This window comes from Drosophila obscura, unplaced genomic scaffold (genome assembly GCF_018151105.1).
Source record: "Drosophila obscura isolate BZ-5 IFL unplaced genomic scaffold, ASM1815110v1 contig_25, whole genome shotgun sequence".
NCBI classification, from domain to species: domain Eukaryota; kingdom Metazoa; phylum Arthropoda; class Insecta; order Diptera; family Drosophilidae; genus Drosophila; species Drosophila obscura.
In genome coordinates this window covers 3291659-3313699 of record NW_024542812.1, presented here as the reverse complement: position 1 = coordinate 3313699, position 22041 = coordinate 3291659, and the positions used below count along the sequence as shown (strand labels likewise).

Below are 22041 nucleotides of genomic sequence, written 5' to 3'. Positions count from 1 at the left end.
AGGGCGTACCCAGGGAATGACAGGGGGCATTCTCTCACATACTGTTGCTCGTATAGACTGCGTAGGGAACGTGCCCTAACGGCTGGTGTTGGCATAAAGGGAGAGAGAGAGAGAGACAGATGGAAACAAAAAAATATATTAATATAATAAGGATAATTAAGGATAAACTATATTTTATAGGATTCATAAATCACTGACGCCAAATCGACCTTGACATGAGCTTTTTGCAAAAACAACAAATTAACTTTAAAAGTTTGCATGAGGAAAAGAAGAGAGAAGAATAGAGAATAGAATAGAATAGAAGAATAGAAGAATGGAATAGGTATAGCAGTTTCCCAATGCATGCAAGAATTAGATCTATGGATCTTTTGACGAGAACACTATGCAAGGATAAACAAAAAATGAGGGTGAACGATTTGAGGCGCGGCTTCTTCTCTCTTCTTTTCCTCATCCAAACTTTTATACCCGGTACTCTGTCAGTATATATAAATATGATATTGATTTATGTAAGCTATACAATATATTTAAGACATAATTTTAAGTAAGCGACGGAATTTGAATCGGAGCCGATGCACTCCGTGTATGCTCTTTTAATTAACATGAGAAAGTTTGTCGAATATTCCTCGAAGACTATACAGCTGTTATTGGAAAAATATCCTGAAAATAAGCTCCCTTTCCCGACTCATAATATTTTTGCACACTTTAAAATTGTAATTGTAATTGAAGAGATATAAAAAATAACGAGAAGGAACGTGTGAGTCGCTTCTGGGGACGCGACTCTACATATACCCGTACTCAGTCAGTATATACATTTTTGAGCATATGATTTTTTAGAATTTTAGAATTACAACATTTTTTTGCTACATCTGTTATCTATTATCTATTAGATTCTACATCTCCTTCGCTAGGGGTTGCTCGTGCACTGAACGCGGCAGAGTGTGCGAGCGAGAAGGAAAATGAGTTGCATGGTCGTAGACAGGAGGGGGCAGGGGAAGCAACTGAAAATTAATTTCTTCATTCTGGCTATAATTCTGATCCGATCTAATTCATATTCGGCAATCTGGTAGATATGGGCATTCTCTACGTTCTTAATTTTATCGTATCTTTAAAAATGTGCCTGCCACAGATTTTCGGGGTTTTATGGGGTCGGAAACGTTTCCTTCTCTGCGTTTCACACATCCACTTTTACCACAAATCTAATATACCCCTTAACTATTTTTTTGAGTACGGGTATAATAATACAGGTACATAGTGGTACAGCATACAAGAAAACATGGAAGATACAATCCTTGCCACTTGTATAGTACACCCCATAAAGTCAGATTTCTAACACAAGCTAAGATGATTTTTATTTCAAATTTAATTTACCTAATAAAAATATATTTATTCATTTATAAGTTTTGATCATTGTAATCTGAAATGACCAAAGCCATTTCGACTGGTTATATTTTATGCACAATTTAAAATAATATCTAAATGGAGTTCCGAATAAGTAAAACATCTTTCTTTGTGTGACAGGGAATATATAGGAGCTTCCTTTAACAAATTACCATCGCATTGCTTGAAGGTTCAATGTCGCTACACTTGCTTTAACGGACGACAGAAAGAAATTGTCAACGATATTCAGTACGCCATTTCTAACTCTAATCAGGTGAGTAGTCGATATTCCAAAATAATAACTAAATACTCATAGCCCTTGTTCTTTTTTCAGTCGGAAGCTTGTGATGTAATTGACGAGCTCCGTCTTTACAACTATGAATTTATCAATGCAACGGTGGGAGTCGGATTCTTATCAACTATTGGTGATAAAGTCAAAAATATCTATATAGCTATCTCAAATGTTACAGTCATTGAGAGCGGTGCTTTTGGTGGAGGTATCTTCAATAACATTGTTCTTGAGGATCTTCAGTTGAAAGACATTACAAATGGATTTTTTATGAATATCTCTGAAGATTTAAAGGGAATTTCTATTACGCAGCGAGAAGAACCAGTACAATGTATATATCCGAATTTTCTGGACAATGTAAAATTTCAAATTGAGCACTTAGTAGTACGAGTAGGCCTTGAATGTGTAAGGAATGTGACAGCTCATGACCCTGTAATGGGATTACTCGCCTTTGTTGACTTCAGCTATAACAACTTCAGTACACAATTGCTTGAAGACACGTTCAGTAAACTAACCATGGTTGAGCGATTAGTTTTATCGAATTCAAATATCATGTACCTACCACAATATATTTTCCAAGGTATGATACAAAAAAATGTCTATATAAGTATATGTATCGCAAGTAATAATTATCTCAACATAACGGATATGCTTTAATTTTTTAAAGTTTCATATACTAATACTAGGGGGCAAGCCCCCTGCTCACTCGTTTCGCTCGTTGCCAACCCCCATCCATGTCTTCTATATCATTTTATAGATATATATATATTTGTTTTTTTTTTGTATTTAAATCATTTTATTCATAACCATGAAAAATATACAGGGGTGCCACAGAAATCTCTAGTGAAATGGGAAACCGCGCAGAGGATTTCCGATTCAAAATTTCCGCCGTGCCACAGAATTCCGAGCGATTTCATTTTTCTTTTTTTTTTTTTTGGTATTTAATCGCTAAAGCGAATTGAGTGGTCGCACGACGATGAATCTGCAATGACCAGATACTTCAGTTGGTATGGTGCTATCGATGATTTGTTGTGGAGGGCATGCACGGTGTTGCTTTTCGATGATTCCAAGGTTTTGTTGATGAGGGCATGCACGGTGTTTCATTAGATGATGTTCTCGGTGATATTAATTTTACAAAGTAATGTTAGGTGTATTGATTTTAACAAAGTACATTAGATTGGTGTTAACGGTGTAGGTAATTATACAGTATAATATTTAGTTTAAAAGTGTATTCGTGTGCGTGAGTTTTACAAGGAAATTAATAATAAAATGTCAATTATACAATGTAAGGGTTAGAAAGTGTAGTGTGTATGTTTTAATGTTTACGTTTTACAGGTATTCTAAGATTAAAGTGATATGTTTGCTTGAGATTAGTTTGTATGAAAATTATCACAGAAAAAAAGCAACAGAAGGTTGCTCCAGAGAGTAGGCCCAACAGAAGGCTGCTCCTCAAAGTGACTTCCGATAGCACCGAGTTGCCTGACCTGAATTGATCCCATGTGCTTTGATTCAAAACTCCAAATTGGCCTCATCAATATATTTCGCCAATTCTCTAAAGAAAAGAGGCTCTTTTGTGAGTAATAACTCCTTGATGTTATTAAATAGCTTGAAAATCTTGTACTTTTTTCTAATACTGGCATGTCTCTGGCAGTAGAAAATTTCGTGTTCCGCATCATCGAGAACACTGCAAACTTCACAGATGTTGGAATTTCTGGCTTTGATCCTATGTAAAAAGACGTGATCATAGGTACGTCCAATAAGTAGTCTGTTTATGACCTTTATATTTTTGGCACGCCAGTCAAGAGCCCAGTGCCACGGTTTGACTGGAATCTCGCTATAAATTGAAGCAAAATACGCCCCTTTAATTTTTGATATTTCTTTATACTCATTATTCCAGTCGATCTGGACTCTAATCTTAACTGTTCTAATTACTTCATCGAAGCTGAGAGGTATGTTAACTATTCTACCCACGCTAGTGGCTGATTTGGCTAGTAAGTCAGTCTTTTCGTTAATAGCAATGTTCTTATGACCGGGTATCCAGTGCAAAATAAAGTTGCTAGTGAAGGAATTGTCTATATTGAGGTGTATTTCGTCTGTTAAGTATGAATTTGATTCATTGCTTTTCAGAGCCTTTAAGGCCCCTTGACTATCACAGAGAATAACAGTTTTATTATATCTTTTTTTACTTGATATCTTTACTGCTGTTAGTATTCCTACAAGTTCTGCAAAAACAGAAGAGGAATTATTTTCAATCTTAAATTTATAGCTGTTGTTACTAGGGTAATCCAAGATACCTATACCTATCCTATCACCATTGATGGAGGCATCAGTGGAAAGAATGTTCCACCCATCTAACACCCACTCTTCAAGCTTGGCTTGAAATATGGCATTACATTCTTCGTTTGAGATGTCTTTTTTTTCCTGTCAAAGACTGAGAAACAAATTGCAGCTTTAGGACTGTGTTTGTATTTTTTATTTTCAGTATAATTGTCGAAAAGGTCCCTAAATTCTTGGTACACGGCTGTGTAAGCAGTCCTTGCGTTAGACAGAGTGACATTATCATAAAGAGTCGGATTTAGCACTTTAACCTTAAGCAGTTCTCTGACTGTAAGAATCTTAGCTCTGTGTTTAGGCGGTAAAATACCAGCCAGAGCAAAAATCAGGTGCGTAGATGTTTTTGGAGGGACACCCACACATCGGCGAAGGCAGTCCGTCTGTGCAGTATTAAGAGATTTGCTATTGCCAATGTTTAGATTTGAAAAACTGGTAATGGCGTGCTCCTGCTGAGATCTGATGAAAGATTTGAAGATGTTGCAAGAGATTTTGGGTTTGAGACCTGATTTAATGGTGGTTACAGCATGTAGCAGAAGCTGACTTTTGTCTGACTTGTCCCTGATTTTTGCAATGTGCAATTTGTCTGACATATTGGCACTAAGGACTCTGCCTAAAAAGGTGATGGATTCCTTTATCGGAAAACTGCTATTATTGCATGTTACCGAGATGTTGTTACGTCTTCCCCTCCCAGCAACCATAACTGCAGATTTGCTGGGATTGAAATTAAGACCTAGATCCTGACAGAGCAAATGAAAGTTATCGACCTTTACCTGTAAGTTGTTCCTAGCTTCAGTTATGTTGTACCCAGTTGAGATGATGGCAAAATCATCAGCAAACTGAATTACAGTCGTATGGCAATCATTGATTTGATGCAGCCTTTTGGTGTACAGATTGAAAAGTATAGGCGAGAGGCAGGAGCCTTGAGGCAAACCACCATTGACTTCTTTAATGGAGTCACCAAGTTTTAAGAATCTTGATGAGAAGAAATTAACAATCCAATCTGTATATTGCGTAGGAATGTGTTCATGATCCATTAACATTTGTAGGGTTTGTAGATTAACACAGTTATATGCATTATTTATGTCTACAACGACAGTTACAACCGATTTTCCCCGTTTTTTCTCATGGGCCATGGTATTGATAAGATCATTTATACACATGGCTGCTGATTTGCCTTTTTGGTAGGCATAAGTCCGTCTGGGCATGGTATTGTGTTCTTCTAAGAACATATCGAGGCGATTCTTAATCATTAGATTTAGAGTTTTAGCCAACACAGAGATGAGCGAGATAGGGCGATAGTTTTGATAAATGCTGAGATCCTTACCGCGCTTTGGGATGGGAATGACTTTGATGGAACGCCATTGATCAGGGACTCTACACTTTGTAAATAGCTTGTTGTATTCTTGTATAAGATTGTTCTGTGCTGGACTACTGAGTGCTTTTACCATATCATATGTAATTCCGTCTATACCTCCCGCAGTGTTTCTGCCTCTGTTGAGAACAGCAGACAGGTCACTCAAGTCAAAAGAATCAATGTTCAGAGAAGTTTTTCTAGGAAAATATGTTTGAACTTTCGCTGATACAGAGACTTGTCTTCTAAGAAACTCAAGGTACGGAGAAGACCATTCTGAACTAAAGCTTGATTTTAAAGGATCATTGAAGGACTTGATGTTCCTCAAGAAAAGCCAGGCTTTCCTTGAGTTTGGCTGTTGATTGAGTAGATCAATTTTGTTGGCATACGAGTTCTTTTTTGCAAGCTTTACTGCCTTTTTCCATTCTGTTTTCAGGTTAACCACTCTTATTTAGTTGTTCAGACTTGGAGCTCTCTGTGCCAGGATTTGTGATTCTGTATATTTGGAGTGCAGCAGCTGTAATTCTGGATTCCACCAAGCTTTGGGGCATCTAATGTTGCTTAAGGCATAAGTTGAGACCCTAATACTGTTTGTGAGGCTATTCGTGATGTTTGATATATTTCCTGCTAGCGTAGCACCTGCAAGTCTTCTAAGGAGTCTGTTTTTGGCAAGAAAGAGCCTCGGCTTCTCTTTGGTTTCTGGTATTATTATTGAGATAGGGTGATGGTGGCTGCCTCCAACAAAAGTGGAATTACAGCTCCAAGTGATATTTTCACAGCAGTTTGTGAATGTTAGATCCAAAACAGAACCGCTTTGACTGTCGATATGACGTCTAAAGGTGCAGTTTCCATCATTTAAACACTTATAGCCAGAATTACTCATATAGTCTTCCAGAAATCTACCCTTGGCATTCGTGACGTAGTCACCAAAGCAGGTGTTTTTTGCATTGAAATCTCCAGCAAAAATCACGTTGCTCCTGCCATCAAGCTTTTCAACAATGTCTTGAATTACATTTTTAAAAGTATCTGTCTTCATTGAAGGTTCAAAGTAGACTGAGACAATGGTAAAGTTTTTGTTTAAGTTGCATGTTTTGGCGATGAGAACATCGTGATCTGAGTTGTAGACTTCTTTTTTAAGTTTTATACCGTTTTTAAAAGCAATGGCTACTGCACCGTAACCATCATCTCTATGTTTTTCAATAAGATCATAATTGATCAGTTTTCTATAGGTAGTATCATGAGAAAAAACTTCGGAGAAAATAGCAATGCTATATTCACCAGAGTTAAGGGTATATTCTATGTCATTTTTATCGTTTTTAAGAGATTGGACATTGAGCTGTAAGATTTTAACAGTCATTATTATGTAAAAGGTCTATATTCTTCCCTACATGCTGTTTGCTGTGATGCGAGCTACCCTGTAGGACTTTTCCTCTGATGTTTTGAAGAATATTAGTGCCGTTAGCTGACAAGAGCAGTACAGGAGTGATAAGTTCAAGAATTTCTTGAACTATAGTGCTGTTGACACTACTTAGAGTGTCCCCATTTTCCTTGTTGGGAAATTTATAGGCATGATCACTGGAGTCATTAGTGTATGAATCTAGTGAGAAGTGCGGTTTTTGTTTCGCAAAGCCTACTGTTCGTTGAACAAGTCTGCTGCTATAGGAGTGCTTTTTTAAAACATGGTTAGCTTCTTCATTCTTGTTGATGACTTGGGAGATTTGATCATTTGATTTGGTATTATTTTGATTGAACTGATTTTTGTGGATAATCTGAGGAAATTCTTTGTCGTAGTCAAGATTGCGATCATAGTTTTGTTGGAAAGAAAATTGCTTTAAGGCTTCTTTCCTGGCTAATTTTTTAATGGTCATAATTTTATTTATGTCGACTTCTTTGGTCCATACCTGACATTTGTTTCTCTCAAAAGCATTGTGCCCATCACACTGACACAAGATGCACTTGTTAATGTTGCAACTTTCATTGCAAGTATTGCTACCACATTTTTTGCAACGCTTTTGTGACTTACAACGTGAGGCTGTATGTCCTAAGCGACCACAATTGTAACACTGTCTAACCGCAGGAATATAATAACTGACTTTTAGCGAGCATATGTCATAAATTTGAACAGACGATGGGATTTCTGTGCCTGCAAAAGAAATTTTTACAGTCTCAGTTGGTTCAAGAACTACTTCATTCGCTTCATTTTTAGATTTTCTTAAAATGCATTCAACACTGTTTATTTTAATTATCGAGGAAAGATTGTCAAGAAGTTTTATGTCAGATATGTTTGTAGGAATGCCCCTAATGACACCTACGGTTTCAGTGAAGTTCTTGGAATAAAAATATCGATATTTAATTTTTTTAATTCATCGTTAAGCACAAAAGCATTCGCATCATAAGGGGTATTAAAGTACAGTTTGTATAGAGTCGCTGCACTAACCGTAGGCTACAACGAAATGGGGCGAGGGCCGCCCCCCTTCGCGGGGGGCGGGGCGGGCGTCGGCATTTGTGCGGAGGGCGGGGTTAGTTGAGTTGTTGGTTAGGGGGGGGTTTTTTGGGCCGGGGCGGTTTGGCTAATTATTTTGGGTTGTTTTCACATTTTTCGGGGGGCCGCACTGGGGCGACGAGGGGGCTGAGAGCCGAGCGGCGGCACCGGGGACCAGCGCGCACAACAAACGATGCGGCCCGCCACCCACCCGGCGAGCGGCGCCCACGAATGGACGACGGGAGGCCCCGCCCCGGGGCCCCCCCCCGGAAAAAACAAAAAAATTTTGTTGAAAAACAAAACCCAAATAGAATATATGCCACTGGAGGGGGCCCCGATTGTGGTGTTGGCCCGGTGGGATAGGTCGCTACATCACATCAGCCCAACATGACCAATAGCGGCCAACAGAGGCCCACACACAGCCAGGGGCTATACCTGGCGAACCAAACGGTTGGAGGGCGGCGTGGGTGTTCTGGCGGGCCAGCGGCACCCGGCCCCGCGCGGGGGTGGGCGGCTGCCGGCCCGGGCACTGCTACCCGGGCAAGTATGCGTAAATTGTGTTTTTTACTTTTATTATACTTTGTATTTGCTACCTAAATCATGCGTTCTTAGTGGAGTTAGTTTGCGGATTTTGGGCCACTATGGCACCTCCAAAGTTGGTTCTAACGGTTTATTTTTGTTGTACCTTTCGTTTCCGCAGCCTGGCGATTGGGGCCGCTTGGGGTTTGGTTCCATGCTTCTCCCTTTAAGCTGATTTAGGTGTTAAATTTTTTTTGTACACCCGCCTGGCTGCTCCCAAGTCATACATTGTGGGCGGGTGATGGGTTATGTTACCGCTTCGCCGGTGGTGGGGTGCTGGAGGGTGCGCGACCCATTCCTGCACACCTTAACGCGGCGTTTGTCTTATACTATCGTTACCTTCTAATATGTTACCATGGGGGTTGCCGGGGCCTTTAGCCCGCGAGGGTGCGCCCAGGTACGGTAATGTGTTCCACAGTTTATTTTTGGCCATCATTATTTAGGTGGGGTGGGGGTGGGGGGTGGCCGCCGGCCCCAGGGCCACTGGGCTGGTGGGGTGGGGTTTGGGCTAGCCGGGGGGTGGGAGCATTGGTTTTTGGTTTGGGGGGCGGCGGGGGTACGCGCAACTTTGCGTTCTACCAGACAACGACCCGGCACCCGGCGGGTTTGGTTATCATCGCCCCGGGCCGCACGCCCGTGTTGCCTGGGCAGCGGCGGGGTCTTCACGCTAATGCTTGGGCTTAGTAGGCATGGCTGGCCCCAAGTAGCGTTGGTGCAATCCATCCAAACGCTGCAGGCGTCTGGCGGGCGACTTAATTCACGTTGTATTTTTCCAAACTTTTTGGAGGTGTCCGATTATTCGTTGAGTCTCCAAAATGACTTTTTTGCTTGTTCTCGCCACTGTGTTTTGTGTTGGTGTCTTTCGTTTGTCTACGTCTTTTTACATCGTACTGGGTAAGCGGTCCGATTAGCGATGGAGCCACTGTTTGGTTAGTGGTCGCTGGGGGTTTATGTTTTTTTCAAAGAGATAAAGGTCACTTTTTATATTTTTTTTTCAAAAATACTGCTACGTTTAGTTGCAAGAAGAACACAGGCTTCTCCTTTAAAAGAGAGCTCATACAGATTTATGTCATGTTGTTTGATTTTACTGTCATTTGGAGACACGCTAACGGCAGCAAATGTATTACTATCTTTGTTTGTATTGGTGCTATTTTCCATTTCGCTTGTATGTACGTTTTTATTTTCCCGATTGAAATCCTGCCTCGACCCTGCTATAAACTTTTTGATATCCATAGTCTTGTTTGCAGCGCTCTCAGATGCACGCTTTACTCCTGACGCCACTATGGTGGCGTCAGCCATCTTCGCTGGTGGTTTCACCAGCCTGCCAGGGACTTACCAGCTTCTATAAATGAAAAGCACTATTAGGACCGACAAAGTATAATAATTAGTTGAAGCTCTTTGATTCAAGAGGTTTTTAGATCTTAAAATCAGCAGAAAACAGTCGACGATTGCACATTAAAACAAGATTGAACAAAGGGAGTTAAGAAAAAACACCGGAAAAAAAAACACGTCAGTCACACACGGCTGCCAAAACGGTAAGCTGAAATCACAAACACGGGTGCCACAGAAACCACTAGTGAAATGGGAAACCGCGCAGAAGATTTCCGCTTCAAAATTTCCGCCGTGCCACAGAATTCCGACAGCTGCCAATTCGAAATAAGGCTAGGGTTGACGCCTTTCAAGATTCAATTCGAATAGGGTTCATTTTGCAGTTTTATTTATTTTATCATATCAAAACAACATGTTTTTCTTGTTTTCTTTTATGACATAAATAATTGATTTTTCAAAGCTGTACTTTTATAATTTCAAAGCAAAAAAAAAATCCCATATCGTGCGAGTTTTCACGTTCAGACGATACGTATGTGGATTTTGTGATTGTCTTCTCAAACTACTGCTAATTTAGTTCATTACAATTACCAGTTGTCATGGGTCTGCGCTTAGCCGAACAGGGGTTTTTGACATAAATGCAATGGCAATAATGTGTAGAAATGGTTTGTTAGTTTTGTTTTGGCATTTTGAAGCGATGCCACCTGGTAGAACTACAAATGACTACAAATGTTTTCACAATTTGCACAAAAAGTATGCACACGTTTGACGTAAAGGAAGTTTTACTACAATGAGCTTTTTTTTGTAATGCTTAATTAAAGAAAAACAGAATGCTTTCAATAAAATTAATATTAAATATATTGCTCCGAATTCGACTTTAAAAAGGTGGCATTACTGTATTAACTTCGAAAATCCGAATCGCCCTAGGTGGCGTTAAATTATGTTAAATTATTTGAATGAGGGTTAACCACCAATTGAAAAACTTTTATGGGAAAGTAAGATTTGAATCGTTTTAGGTGTGTTTTATGGGTGTATTTAATCAAATCGCTGGATAAATTGTGAGCGATTTAGATACATAAAGTATATATATTCTTGATCAGCATCAATAGCCGTGCGATATAGCCATGCCTGTCTGTCCGTCTGTCTCGATTAGCCCTTAGATCTCAGAGACTATAAGAGCTAAGGCAACCAAATTTTCCAGGCTCATGTGATATCACACTGCTACAAGTGTATTTCGAAATTTCGCCCCGCCCCCTTCCGACCACACAAAGAACGAAAATCTGTGGCAGGCACAATTTTAAAGATACGATAAAACTAAAAACGCAGTATCGTAGAGAATGCCCATATCTACCAGATTGCCGAATCTGAATAAGATCGGATCATAATTATAGCCAGAATGAAATGTAATGAATGTAAATACTGACTGAATACGCGTATAAGTTGAGTCGCGTCCCCAGAAGCGACTCACACGTCCCTTCTCGTTTTTTTTTTATGTATTGGATATGCATGGACGTTTTTGCCATTAAACTGAATACATCCAGCATTTTGTTTGACTGAATATGGGTAAGTTTGTAATGAATCTCATTAAAGACTTTTTGCTTGATAAATAATTTCAATAATTCTTTGTGGTGATTCGTCCACCACTCCAACTATGCGCCTGGCTTTTGCCGAGCTGAGGTTATGGTAACCGCAACGTGCATCTACGCGATTGGTGAGTGCGTGATTTATGTCCTCACCACCCATGAAGTATATTTGTAAAAACTCATGTGCTTCGTTTGGCATTGGCAGCAATGAGCCTACTTTGTGGTACACTTGTCCACTGATTTTAAATGTGGATTTGTATTGTTCACCATTTGCCGCAGTATTGTTGACTATTTCTGTTGCTCCGAACGATGTCATTTGGAAGTATGAATTGAATTTTCGAATTAACTCCATGAAGATGTTTGAATCTAGATCTGTGCCTATGAGCAAGCTGTTCAATGGTTCCGGTGGTGTCTTAATTTCAGATAGTTTTACTTTTTCTGATGCGCAACACATACCACTTGACTCATGTTTATTCTTGACAATGGGGAAATTTTTTTCTTGTACTGTACTTTATTGAATCTTCTCTAGATTAGAGCCTGACGACAAGTATGAAAATCTGAACCTAATATATTTAATTAATTACACTTAATTACTTAGAGTACGTCCCTATCTAAGTATTATTGCTGGGTGGGGAGGTCTTTTCACCAGAGTCGTGTATGGCTAGTGTGCCAAGTTAAAGACTTCGCAAGTTTAATAGGATGGGCCTGAAGCTTGGCCTGATACTTTGCTTTCACCTTGAAAATTTCATCTTTAACTGATCCTACATTTAAGTGTTTATGGATATTTTCATTCCGTAATTACCATGGTGCCCCAGTGATAGTTGTTAGTATCTTCGATTGAGCTCTCTGGATTATTTCTAAATTACTAACGCAAGCGTTTCCCCATAGCTAGGAGCCGTATGTCCAGATGCGTTTGATAGCGTTTTTACTAGCTTTAAATTTAAATAGATTTCTTTTCGCTTCGATGTGTTTGCGACAAGTAAGCCTGCTATCCAGATTAACACCAAGGTATGTTACTTCGGTGGTTTGTGGAATGTTGATGTTGTTCAGATATAATGGAGGGCGAGTTTGTCTGTTTAGGGTAAATATGATCCTTTTGCTCCTTTACGTGCATTGGGGTACACCAGATTCAATTGGATGATATTCAGAGAGCAAATCTTTGCATCTTACTGCGAAACTTCTTTGATGTAGGTACTCCAATATTCCATGGATGTTCTGTGGAAGTAATATTTTGATTTTGTGGGTTAAGCCATCTAACCAAACGCGGTCGAAAGCCTGGGCGACATCGAGAATAACAGCGGAACAATACTCCCGTCTTTCAAATGCATTTCGTATCTTAGAGGTTATACGAGGTGTTTTTCGCGAAATTCTGGACTTAAGATGTCCAGTTACCACAATTTTTCCATCCGAAGATCGTATTAAAAACATTACTTATCGGAGTACTGAGCAAATGTTTGCTTTCTATGATAATACAGGTATGTACGAGTGTAAATTCAAAGTTAGATATATGTCTTATTTTTATACCCGGTACTCGAAGAGTTTAGGGATATATTAGTTTTGTGGTCGAAGTGGATGAGTGTAACGCACAGAAGGAAACGTTTTCAATAGCCAAGTCGATATAGCCTTTCCCTCCCACCCGATGAGCGCCTAGACCCGACACTATAAAAGCGAGAGCTACCATATTTTGTATCCAGACTCTTGTGATATCACACTGCTGCTGGACGTTGATTGCAATGACTGCACCATCAAGTGGCCCATGCGACACCAAGCCGAATTCTGTTACGCGTGAAACCCAGGCAGAAACGCAGCCCCTCCTCCGCCCAACTGACCGAGGGGCGCAGCCGCATCGGGCGCGTGTTACCGAACCGATCACGAGCATGCAGGAAAGATAGGTGTTAGACTAGGTTAGGTGGGGTTAAAGCGGTAGTTGGAAAACCCCCACCCTAACTCACTTGGTCCTGCTCGGACCGTTGAGATGCCGCATGTGTGTGTACCCCTTCTCCCCTACACCGTAGTGAGCAATCTGATTGCGGAGTTAAGGGCAGCCCCATCCGGTGGCTTGGACGTATTTGGACAATATCCCTGGTCTGATTTGGACAGGTCCAAATGTCGGTGAGTAGGGAGCCCCAAGAAGCCGTAGCCTACGGTTTCCCTGGCCGGACAGTGACAGAAGATTTGGGGGACCGACCTCCTCCTCCTCTTCCCTGCAGCTTCTACAGAACTCGTTATGAGGGATTGACAGCTGGCAGCGTGTGTGCCGACTGCCAGTGTCCCGTGATGGCTCTGATGACGGTAGAGCACTGTACTGGTTTGGGGAGCTCTTTCTAGCGTTTTTCGATGGACTTGGTCAGATCGACCTGGAAGTTTTACAGGTGATGGTTTGCGCTACATCTGTCGGAATTAGCTCGAAGGCGTCGTGCGTTAGTAGCCTACACGTAGCCAAAGGCATTGCTACCTGCTTCTTCTCCGGTAGGAGAGGTGTGGTAGTTCCATGCCTGGCTAGTGCGTCGGCAGCATTCCCGTGGATATCCCTGTGTCCAGGAACCCATATTAGGGCGAGATCTAAATGCTGCGGTCTCATTAAAGACCTGAGGCATAGTTGACAGTCGTTGAGTTCGACAATATTAAGCCAAGTGCTCTGAGAGCTGCTTGGCTGCTGAGAGACGCACACTGAGTGTCTCTAAAGACAGTTTGGGACGATAAAAATAGCCTCGTTAATTGCTTCAACCTCCGCTTGGAACACACTACAGTGATCCGGGAGTCTGAAACAATGATTAATGTTGAGCTCGTTACAGTAGACGCCACCAACCACACGGCCGACTAACTTAAAGCCATCAGTGTATATGTGGACGCAATTGCGGGTCCAGGTTCACCCTCTCCCAGTCCCTGAGGGGATTGATAACTGGAAGGGCGTCGAGAGGTGACACTGTATACAGTAACTGTCCCCCCTATAGTTGGGGAGCTCGCGATTCCCGAGTGTCCAAACGTGGATGCTTTCCAGAGTTTGGATTCTCTCATTTTTTTTTTATTATTATTATTACGGGATTTTATTTATCGAATCTTCCCATTAGAGACTTACGACAAGTATACAAATCTTAGTCTAATATATTTTTTAATTAATTACACTTAATTACTTGAGTACGTCCCTAGCTAAGTATTATTCTGGGTAGGAAGGTCTTTCGCCGGAGTCGTGTATGGCTAGTGTGCCAAGTTAAAGACTGCGCAAGTCTATTAGGATGGGCTTGAAGCTTGGCCTGGTACTTTGCTTTCACTCTGGCAATTTCATCTTTAACTGATCCTACATTTAAGTCTTTATGGATATTTTCATTCCGTATGTACCATGGTGCCCCAGTGATAGTTCTTAGTATCTTCGATTGAGCTCTCTGGATTATTTCTAAATTACTAACGCAAGCATTTCCCCATAGCTCGGAGCCGTATGTCCAGGTGGGTTTGAGAGCTGCATTGTACAAAAGTACTTTGTCCTCCAGGTTTAGGGTGAGGGGTTTATTAGCCAATGTAGATTAATAGCTTTAAATTTAAGTAGATTTCTCTTCGCTTCGATGTGCTTACGCCAAGTAAGCGGTTTGTCGGTAGATCTGCTGTGAATATGATATACAGTGTCGGTCCAAGCACGCTGCCTTGCGGTACACCAGCTTCAATTGGATGATATTCAGAGAGGAAATCTTTGCATCGTACTGCGAAACGTCTTTGCTGTAGGTATGACTCCAATATTCCATGGATGTTCTGTGGAAGTAATATTTTGATTTTGTGGATTAAGCCATCTAATCAAACGCGGTCGAAAGCCTTTCAAATGAATTTCGTATCTCAGAGGTTATACGGTTTACTTGTTCAATGGTTCCGTGTTTTTCTCGAAATCCAAATTGGTGCATCGGGATTGCACCGTTGATGTGTAGGTGTTGTTTGATACGATTCAGGACCAGCTTTTCAAATATCTTTGATAGGCATATTCATTCTTGAGGATAATAGCCCCATTTCATCATGCTGTTGATGATCATTTTAGGCACCCGGAGCTTTCTTTTGCTTTGAGATTTGCTCTTTATGACTTATGACATCTTCTGATTGGAATATGATAGGCGGAGTAGCTTCGGGATGGTTGGTTGGTGGGAGCACAAAGCTGTTTGTTGCTGGGTGTGGTTTGAAGACGTTTTCTAGATGGACGGCAAAGGTGATTCTCTCTCGATTGGTGGGCATATGCCTGATTTTGCTTTCCACAGTGGGAATCGTTTGCTAGTTGGGGAGAGTTGCTCCATATAGGATATTTGAGCTCGGTTTTTTTCATCTTCTAGGGCTCTGCGTAGTAGGTGGTTGGCTATTTTTAGCAGCTCTTTCGAGACAGGTGAACTGTGTGCTTGCCACTCTCGGCGAAGCCTTCTTTTATCGCGTAGCAGCACTTCACTGTGCCTAGAAATACGACTGCTGTTGGAATGTTTATTTGATAATAATATTGGTGTTTAGTGTTTTGCCACCAGTGACATTGAGGATACCAATGCTTTGACTGACCTATCAATGTCATCTTTAAAATTAATGTTTGGGCAGCTATCAATATGAGAGCTTATGTACTTCCTGTATTTGAGCCAATCTGTTTTGCTAGAAGTTAGAAAGTGTGGGCGTTCCGAAAGCTGTGGATGGTCGTAAATGTGAAGTAGAATGGGCGAGTGATCCGATGATAGATCTGTTAAGTGATCTACATTAATCTGAGCTTGCAGCACCCTTCGTGTAACTGCAAAATCAATCAAGTCGGGTTGCTTGTTTGGATCTGTGGGCCAATATGTAGGCTTGTCCGGAGATATAAAGTCTAGCTTTTTTTCGTGGGGTTATTATAGCGTTATATAGTTGTCTTCCTTTCGGGTTGGTAAGTCTAGATCCCCAATGGGTGTGCTTGGCATTGTAGTCACCAGCTGCTATAAATCGGTCACCTAGTGGGTCGAAGAATGTTACAAATTCTGTTTCGGAAATGCAGAAGCGTGGTGGGCAGTATACTGCGGCTAGGTTTAGGTAGCCGCTCTGAATTTCACTATGAATTGCTGTTGCCTGTAGATAAGGTGTAGAAAATGAAGGCAATGGGGAATGCCTAATGCGATTCTTGATCAGAACGCCAGTACCTCCATGTGCCTTACCATCGGGATGATTTGTCGCATAGAAGTTATAGCCATCGAGGTGAAAATAGTTTTTATTTGTTAGGTGAGTCTCTGATATGAGCATGGCGTCAATGTCGTGTTGAGCGAGGAACTGTAAGAGCTCGCATTTGTGCTGCGAAATGCCATTTGCATTCCAGAAACATATATTTAGGCAGGCCATTTAAACATATTTCTATTTGATTATGAGCTCCAGGTGGAGATTTTGGTTGCGCATAAGCTCCTGCATCGTTTGTTGTATTGCTATTATTGCGTTTGTTATAGTTACCAGCATTGACTCAATTCCACTAGGCAATTGGGATGGATTAGCAGGGGTATGTTGGGCAGAGATTTCTGGGATCTGATTTGATACCTGATACTGCATTATTCCAGCTGTGGTTGGTTGAAGTGTCGGCTTAGAGACTGAGGCGTACGACCCGTTGTTGTAGCTTAACGACTGACCAAAGAAACTCCTGGAGTCGTAGTTGATGGTATATATGTTAAGTTTTGTCGGACGACCGGGTTTCGAGCTGCAGGTATTTGTTGGTTTAGGCGATTTTTCAATTCTTTATAGACAGGACAACCTCTATAGTTGGCAGTATGGTTTCCCCCACAGTTGCTACATTTTTTGGCAGATGGGTCCTCCTTATTTACGGGGCAGGCCTCAGTGAGATGAACATCACCACAGGCAACGCAGACTGCCCGTAGAGTGCAATAGGTTTTCGTGTGTCCATATTCCTGGCAATTTGTGCATTAGACCGGTCCATTTCGTTTGTGTGGTTCCTCAACGGTGATCCTACGGTGCAGTAGGTATTGAAGCTTGTATATTGGGTGAACTTCATTTTTACTTATATGCATACTTTCAGGTGTCAGTTCAACTTTGAACATTGGCTGGGGAATTTTATTTCTGTTTATTATGTTCATAGCCATTTTGACTTAGAAGCACTTGTAATCCTTTGCTACTTTTAAGTTGGTAGGTGTAGTAATTCATTTTTTCATTTTCGAGGTATTTCGCAACTGATCGATAGTTTTGTTCGTCATTGACTTTTATTTTTGTTTCACTTATGTTACCCCTTTTTATGGACGTGACATAGAATGTGTTTACGCCAATTGTTATTTATTTGACCAGTTCAGCACAATTTGCCTGACGAACATAAAAAGTTGGCGGCCTTGTTGGCCTTGGGTGTTTGGGCGATCTCATCTTCATTTGGGACACTTGGGACACATTTGGGACAATCTATTGTTTGCTAGTGCCCTATGTGGCACAGTGTTCTCGGTTATTTTATTTATTTAAGTTGCATTATTATTCTTCGCAGTTTGTGGGCTCAATTTTCTTTTGATTTGCACATAGCGATCGAGCCCAGTCTGAATTAACGCTCCGTTAGCGCTTTTGAACTTATTGGTTGGGAGAGGTGGGGCTTGTCGCAGTGGGTCGACATTATCGGGCGCTGAGAAATTGCAGTGGTTGTTGTTGTGGTTTTTGTCGTTGTTGTGGTCGAAGACACAGTTTTGAGCGAGGGCATTGTACTAGTTGTTGTCGATATTAGCAAGTCACTGGTTAGGCAGTACGAGTCGGGGGATGGTCACTGAGCACTCCATGAACCACTTTGCAATGCAGGGGTGAGAGAGCGTGCTCCCTCCTCGTTCAATTGCAGTGATGCAGTTTTTGTTGGTACTGCTGCCTTTGGCGAGCGTATAGAGAAGTACACGTTGTTTTTTGCTGGTGAGAGTTGACGCTCGTTTTGTTGCTGTTGCCGGGCTTGGCTCATTTTGATTTTGGTTACAGTGCTTGGGCTCTTTACCGAGCTGGTGCTTTTTAACGTTTACATTCGTTTTTTTTTTGTTTTTTATGTTATGTTATGAGCGTTTAGAATTATATGTAAGGAAGGACACTGTGGCAGACAGCAAAACTTTTAACTACGGTGATGATCGATCGTGAAGTGTCCTCTGCTTTCTCTGACGAGCCTTGGTAGAGATACGACTCGAGCAGTTTTTGGGTGTTTTGTGGCAGCAGCTTTGAGGAAAGTCCAGGAAAGCGGCATTCAGATGCCGCGAAATGTCCTGCAGCTGATCCTGCAGCTCCCGCTTTGCCGCGTCCTCGTCAATGTCCCTCAAAAAAGCCACCTCCTCGCCACGCAGTGGCGATCGGCTACGAGGACGCTGAAATATTCCCGTTGCTCAAATGCAATACGTATCTCTGACGTGATGCGGTTGACCTGCTTGGTCGTTCCGTGCTTTTTTCGAAAGCCGAATTGGTGCGATGGTAATATGTTGCTAGTTTGAATGGAAGGAGTGATGCTTAGCAGGATGAGCTTTTAAAATAGCTTTGAAAGAAAAGTAAGCAGGCTTATTGGTCTCTACGACGATGCCTGCATTTCGTCTTTTCCTGGCTTAGGAATCATCATTATTATCGACTTCTTCCATTTTTGGGGAAGGTACCCAATTCTTGTGATTGCATTGAAGAGCTGGCAGATGTGTATAACATGGGGAATTCAATGATTATTCTCGGAGCAATTAGGTCAAAACCAGCTGATTTTTGGGGCTTTAGTTTCTCTTCGATGACTTTAAGGATTTCGCTTGGCCGTAGTTCAATGGGTTCTTGAGGCTGCGTTGCAATTTCTTGGTGAGATTTCGTATAGCATATTTTACCCGTTGCTTTGAAGAACTTATATATTTTTTGTATTTAAGCCAGTTGGTTAATTCGTTGTAAGCCTGTAAAATGTAGTCAGTGCAAAGGTAGAATTTTTATTGCGCGCTTGTACATTTACAGTTTTTTCTTGCAAATAATTTGCTGCAAACCTTTATAATATTATGGCACGGCTTGGTTATCTACAGCCTTGGCAGGAAAGGGTATAAAATACCCGAATCTCAAAATACTCAATTCGCTACTAAAACAAAACAGCCCTCTTAGGCCACTTCGATTCGTCGCTGACTCAGCGGTATTGATGTACAGTTGAATTTGCTTAAGGCTTATAGGGCCTTCACTATGGGATAAAAAGTCAGCCGTACAACTGAAACTGATTTCGAAACGCCCAAAAGTAAGACACTGGAGGTTGCCGGTTGGTTAGGGTTTAGACACTGTATGTTTACATAAAAATTTCACTATTGTCCAGAGAACAACTGTAGGGTTTGCCGAGAAAAATGCAATTGATCAGCGTGGCCATCCTCTTCTTCGCTTAAACGGCACAGACGAGCTTTAACGGGACCCTGCCATTGAAGGTCCTTCTCGAGAGACGAAACATAATATTCGAGAGGGAGCAACCCAAAACTTCCTATTCGAAACAGCGGCTTCTAAAGCGATTTTGTTCGAACTACTCTGCTTTGGCGCTTGTTTTGAATCTGGGGAAATTATTAGGGAATTCATTTTTGTGCCTATTCACTGGCCCCTACACCTTTTATGAAAATGGTTTCTAATTAGGACGCCTGTTCCACCGTGTGCTTTTCCATCTGGTTGATCTGAATCATATTTGTATTTTTTGTTGTGAGGTGCGTCTCTGAAAGAAGCATTATATCAATTTGTCTGTCATACAGGAATTGGGTTAGCTCAAGTTTGTGATTTGGGACGTCATTGGCATTCGCATTATTTATATGTGTCTGTCATACAGGAATTTGGTAAGCTCAAGTTTTTGATGTGGGGCGCCATTGGCATTGGCATTTTTATGAATGAAGTCCATCATACTTTGTTGCAAAGTAAACATCATCTGTTAAAAAAAAAAAATTGTATAAAATAAATAAACAGTTGTTGTGAACGGTCGTAAAATTCTCTTGCTCCTAGTCTTTATCTATTCGTGCTATCACCAAAATTCAACAAACTAATTTTAAACTGTTCAGTATTGAAAACCTGACAATCAGGGGTGCCACAGAAATTACTTCCGCTGAAAAATCACCTCAATTCCATTCCGCCGTGCCACACACCGATTTTTCAGCGGAATCAAAATCGCTCACAATTTATCCAGCGATTTGATTAAATACACCCATAAAACACACCTAAAACGATTCAAATCTTACTTTCCCATAAAAGTTTTTCAATTGGTGGTTAACCCTCATTCAAATAATTTAACATAATTTAACGCCACCTAGGGCGATTCGGATTTTCGAAGTTAATACAGTAATGCCACCTTTTTAAAGTCGAATTCGGAGCAATATATTTAATATTAATTTTATTGAAAGCATTCTGTTTTTCTTTAATTAAGCATTACAAAAAATAGCTCATTGTAGTAAAACTTCCTTTATTTCCTTTGTAGTCATTTGTAGTTCTACCAGGTGGCATCGCTTCAAAATGCCAAAAAAAAACTAACAAACAATTTCTACACTTTCTACATTTCTTTTAACAGCTGATTGCTGCCATGCACGGAGAGTTGCCAGACAACTGCTAGAGTAGCCGAGTACATTGTTTTGTTTGACTCGCACGATATGGGATTTTTTTTTGCTTTGAAATTATAAAAGTATAGCTCTGAAAAATCAATTATTTTATATCATAAAAGAAAAAAAAGAAAAACAAATTGTTTTGATATGATAAAATAAATAAAACTGCAAAATGAACACTATTCGAATTGAATCTTGAAGGGTGTCAACCTTTCGAATTTTGTTTGTGACAATGCTAAGAAACATGAAATCGCTCGGAATTCTGTGGCACGGCGGAAATTTTGAAGAGGAAATCCTCTGCGCGGTTTCCCATTTCACTAGTGATTAGTGTGGCAGCCCTGAATTTCGAACAAACTACGAATAAATATAGTGAATTTTACCATATCAATATTAATAAATATAATCGACGTCAATAAACTACACAAAACGAGAAGGAACGTGTGAGTCGCTTCTGGGGACGCGACTCTACTTATACCCGTACTCAGTCAGTATATACATTTTTGAGCTTATGATTTTTAAGAATCTTACAAAAAAAAAAAATTTACATTTTTTTGCTACATATGCTATCTACGTCTACATATACAATGTATATTCTACATCTTACATGTAGATTGTACATGTTCCAATTAGATTCTACATCTCCTCCGCTAGGGCACTAACCATACAGTATACAGTATACATACATACACTGCCGATCAATGGGTAGACTCAATGCATTTTCTCTTCCCTCATTTACGAGTAAGCTTTCGCTGCTTTTTGCTGTGTTTGTTAGAGCAGTACAGGGGCAGAGTAGGAGGAGCGGGCTGAGAAATTTACAGTATGATTTATTCTATTTTGCTTACCTCAAAATGAGTTTTTAGGCGACATCGAATGACTCAGAGGCTGCAATTTTAGTTACTGTAAGGTGGGTAAAGGTGCATTTAATTACCTCTTGCGACTTCCCATTTTTATACAAAATGGGTGGGAGTTAGCGGGGAAAAAGCAAAATATTGGCATATATGGACAGCAACCTTACAACCAGGCAGTAGCCACAAAAATTTCCAGAAGCCAGACTGTTGGTCTCATTTTGCGAATCCATCAAATTATGGAAAAAATATAAAAACTCCTAATGAGAAAGCACTCACGACTACCGAAACGCGAAGAACAAAGCCCAAATTCGATCAAACTTGGGAGTTACAGCTGGGAGTGTAGATAAGGAACGCCAAACTCTAAGGTAAAAT

The 22041-nt window shown here is 40.7% G+C and overlaps 1 protein-coding gene and 1 long non-coding RNA gene across 4 annotated transcripts in view; both read left to right on the top strand.

The window, feature by feature from the left end:
- The first annotated feature begins 1389 nt into the window (after nt 1-1389).
- The window catches only part of LOC111079104, a 38995-nt gene continuing 18343 nt past the window's right edge, over nt 1390-22041 (top strand). The window contains exons 1-2 of one of the 3 annotated variants that reach the window (XM_022374122.2): nt 1390-1651; nt 1712-2246. In XM_022374122.2, coding sequence (XP_022229814.2) covers nt 1937-2246 — 310 coding nt within the window. In that variant the 5' untranslated portion in view covers nt 1390-1651; nt 1712-1936. Of the gene's footprint in view, nt 1652-1711; nt 2247-9499; nt 9578-9647; nt 9948-22041 lie in introns of those variants that run through there. The other 2 variants (XM_041594290.1, XM_041594291.1) reach the window with 2 other exon arrangements.
- On the top strand, nt 3280-4016 carry LOC121404589. Its single transcript, XR_005968089.1, has 3 exons — nt 3280-3413; nt 3564-3615; nt 3682-4016. It is a non-coding gene; the product is annotated as an uncharacterized LOC121404589 (long non-coding RNA).